Genomic DNA, 2592 nt, shown 5'->3' with positions numbered 1-2592 from the left:
ACATGCATATGGAATGATAAATTCTTAGAACGCCCTACGAGCTTTAACGGGTGTGATCTAATAAGAAACAAAAGAGATACATTTTTGGTGGTGACAACGGTTTGTGTCACTCTCAATGTCACGCACGAATGCTGGACTTTGAAACTGGTCTGTGTGACGATACTGTGACTTTCCGTTACATTTGTGTGACTGCACGAGATGCGGTGTGCACGAACTGGTGGTAACTAATAGTAGGCCGTTGCCTGATACATAGCTGAGATACTACCATTAACATTAAGATTATCTTAACATAATCTTATCTGCCCTATCAGCCATCGCATCCATCTTTGAGAGTCTCCGATGGACCGTAGTACTGCCAGTTCCGGGTCTTGTAACGGAGCTCGACGGCCTCTCCTCAAATCCTTCTAAGCTTGGCGAAGCTACACAAGAAACCATTGCACACATCACTTCACACATCCGATCGCATTCCACATCTGTACATAAATACTGTGCTGTAATTAACGCGGTGAGGGAAATTAGAGGCGGCGACGCTTTGTGGCCATGTACCCGTTAATCGCGCTGACTTCCTTTTTCAGCGCGTCGACGGCCGTCTCAACAATTGAGATCAAGCCGGGAAGCGCTTCAATCCTCCCTGCCTCGTATGCACCCTCTTCATCGCTCTCTGAATCCTGCTCCTGGACTTGGGCGAGCTTCCTCTTGCGATTGTTGTTGCTGTTGTTTAGGATGCTGCGACTGCTATCGAGGAGGATGTATGCGGCATTGGTGTTTGAGGGACCTGCAACGGGCTGAGTTGTTGGCTTGACCGTGGACTTGGCCTTGGCCTTATCCTTCGTGTTTGAGGGACCGGCAGCGGGCTGAGGTGTTGGCATGACCGTAGACTTGGCCTTGGCCTTAGCCTTGGGTGCAGGCGCAGGTTTGGGCCTGGAAGCCGCGGTGGGCTTGGGAGAGGTGGGAGGTGCGGCAGGCAGGAAAACCGGCGTAGGCAACGCCTTTGCCTTGCCTTTCTCTAAACTCCAGAAGTCAAGGGTCAAGTCGCCAGATAATGGATGCATAGAACTCACCAACGAGTGAACATGCGATCTTGAGCCGCTTGCAGTCGAGGCAAGCCTGGCCAGCAGGATTGCTATTGCATTTGTGACCCACATGCGCACAATTGTTGCATGGGACTTTATTGACCTTATCGTTCGCGACGCTCGTGGGCAGGGTGCTCTTCTGAAGGAGGTTGAATGATATGATGAAATCAAAACAAATGAGTTACGCACCTTGGGCATCGCCTGGGCCGTCTTAGGCATGGATGTCGGCGAGACGTCTGGGCTTGAAGCAATGGGACGTGGATACCTCCGCTTGCGCTGAACAGGAATTGTGTTGGTAGTGGTCACCGGATCGACAACGTCATCGTCCGCTGTGTTCGATTCTTGACCTCGATATTGCTCTTCCTCATCCTGCGGCTCGTCGAGCTGCGCCTGCACCTGCTTCTGCTGCTCCGCTTCATCCTCCTCCTCCTGTTGCTGTTGCCCCTGCCCTTCTTGCGGTTGCGGTTGCGGTTGCGGTTGCGGTTGCGGTTGCGGTTGAAGGCGAGGTTCCTCCCGGCCCTCATCGATTTGTAGGTGCTGCATCAGGTCAGGCACCTGGCCATCTGCATCTGCCTGCCTCGCCGCGGCGGCCTTCATTTTGCTGATTTCGAGCTCAAACGCCACGTATTTTCCGGCGGCTTGTCTTCCTAACTCCCTTTCCGCGATGGACAGGTCAACCGGCAGGCTTTTGTCCTTCGCGAGCTTAATGCAAGTGTTCAGCGCGCTCTGGAGTGTCGCGCGATGAGTCTGAGCAACTAAACAAAGTGTTCGCGGTCACGTACGAGGAGGCGCGTCCAGCTCCGACACCACGCTTCTTTCTCTACATACAGCGCGGGATCCTTTTCAGCAGGAGCTGAATCCACTAGAGTTTGCATCTCATCGCAGAGCTCGCGAACCTTGCGTCTCAGAGTGACGGTTTCCTCGTCATCGGGAACATCAGCGGTCAAAGCAAAGATGTCGATATCGGCGCGGTCAGACGACATTATGAGGTTAGGATGATGGAAGATGTTGGGAAAAGGGATGAGTGAGGGTTTGAAGCCAATTTATAGGTAACATGTACCAACATTTGTGGCGTAATTCAGAAACTTTACGATCCACTAACCCGATTTGGCATGCACTCGGAAGCAATGCCAGATCACGTGCCACGTACCAGGAATTTTGCTAAGTCTGAAGCTTGTAACCGATGACGCTAGACACTCAGTATATCAGCACATATGTGGCATTCTCGCAGCACCTAAAATATACCAGTATGTGCTAGTAGTAGTGTGTTGGCTGCCTCATCATGCCACTCCGCGCTCAAATCTCACAGTGTAATGAGCGCCTGCCTGACGGCTCCCAACGGGTACCGGCTCTTTCCTCAGGACCGTGAATGAAGATGAGCCGTTAGAGGGCTCCCAACGAGGACTGGTGCATACTTATACACCATTTGGTTCACTCTCTGCCAGTGGGACTGTCCTCCTCAAAGAACTTCATGTCCTTCCACTTTGTGACACATCTGTCGCCTCCGCCGCAGGATTCC

The 2592-nt window shown here is 52.4% G+C and overlaps 1 protein-coding gene across 1 annotated transcript; it reads right to left on the bottom strand.

Annotated features, from left to right (window-relative positions):
* Nucleotides 1–515: 515 nt before the first annotated feature.
* On the bottom strand, nucleotides 516–2056 carry DEU56DRAFT_756371 (uncharacterized protein; the record flags this gene model as incomplete). The annotated part of the gene is made up of 4 exons (XM_041350034.1): nucleotides 516–1006; nucleotides 1062–1212; nucleotides 1263–1820; nucleotides 1856–2056. The coding sequence occupies 4 exons, from the start codon at nucleotides 2054–2056 to the stop codon at nucleotides 516–518; spliced, it is 1401 nt and encodes a 466-aa protein (XP_041208215.1).
* Between the last annotated feature and the right edge of the window lie 536 nt (nucleotides 2057–2592).

Source organism: Suillus clintonianus (assembly GCF_016758775.1).
Source record: "Suillus clintonianus strain FC179 chromosome Unknown DEU56scaffold_38, whole genome shotgun sequence".
NCBI classification, from domain to species: domain Eukaryota; kingdom Fungi; phylum Basidiomycota; class Agaricomycetes; order Boletales; family Suillaceae; genus Suillus; species Suillus clintonianus.
This window is presented reverse-complemented; position numbering and strand designations above follow the sequence as displayed.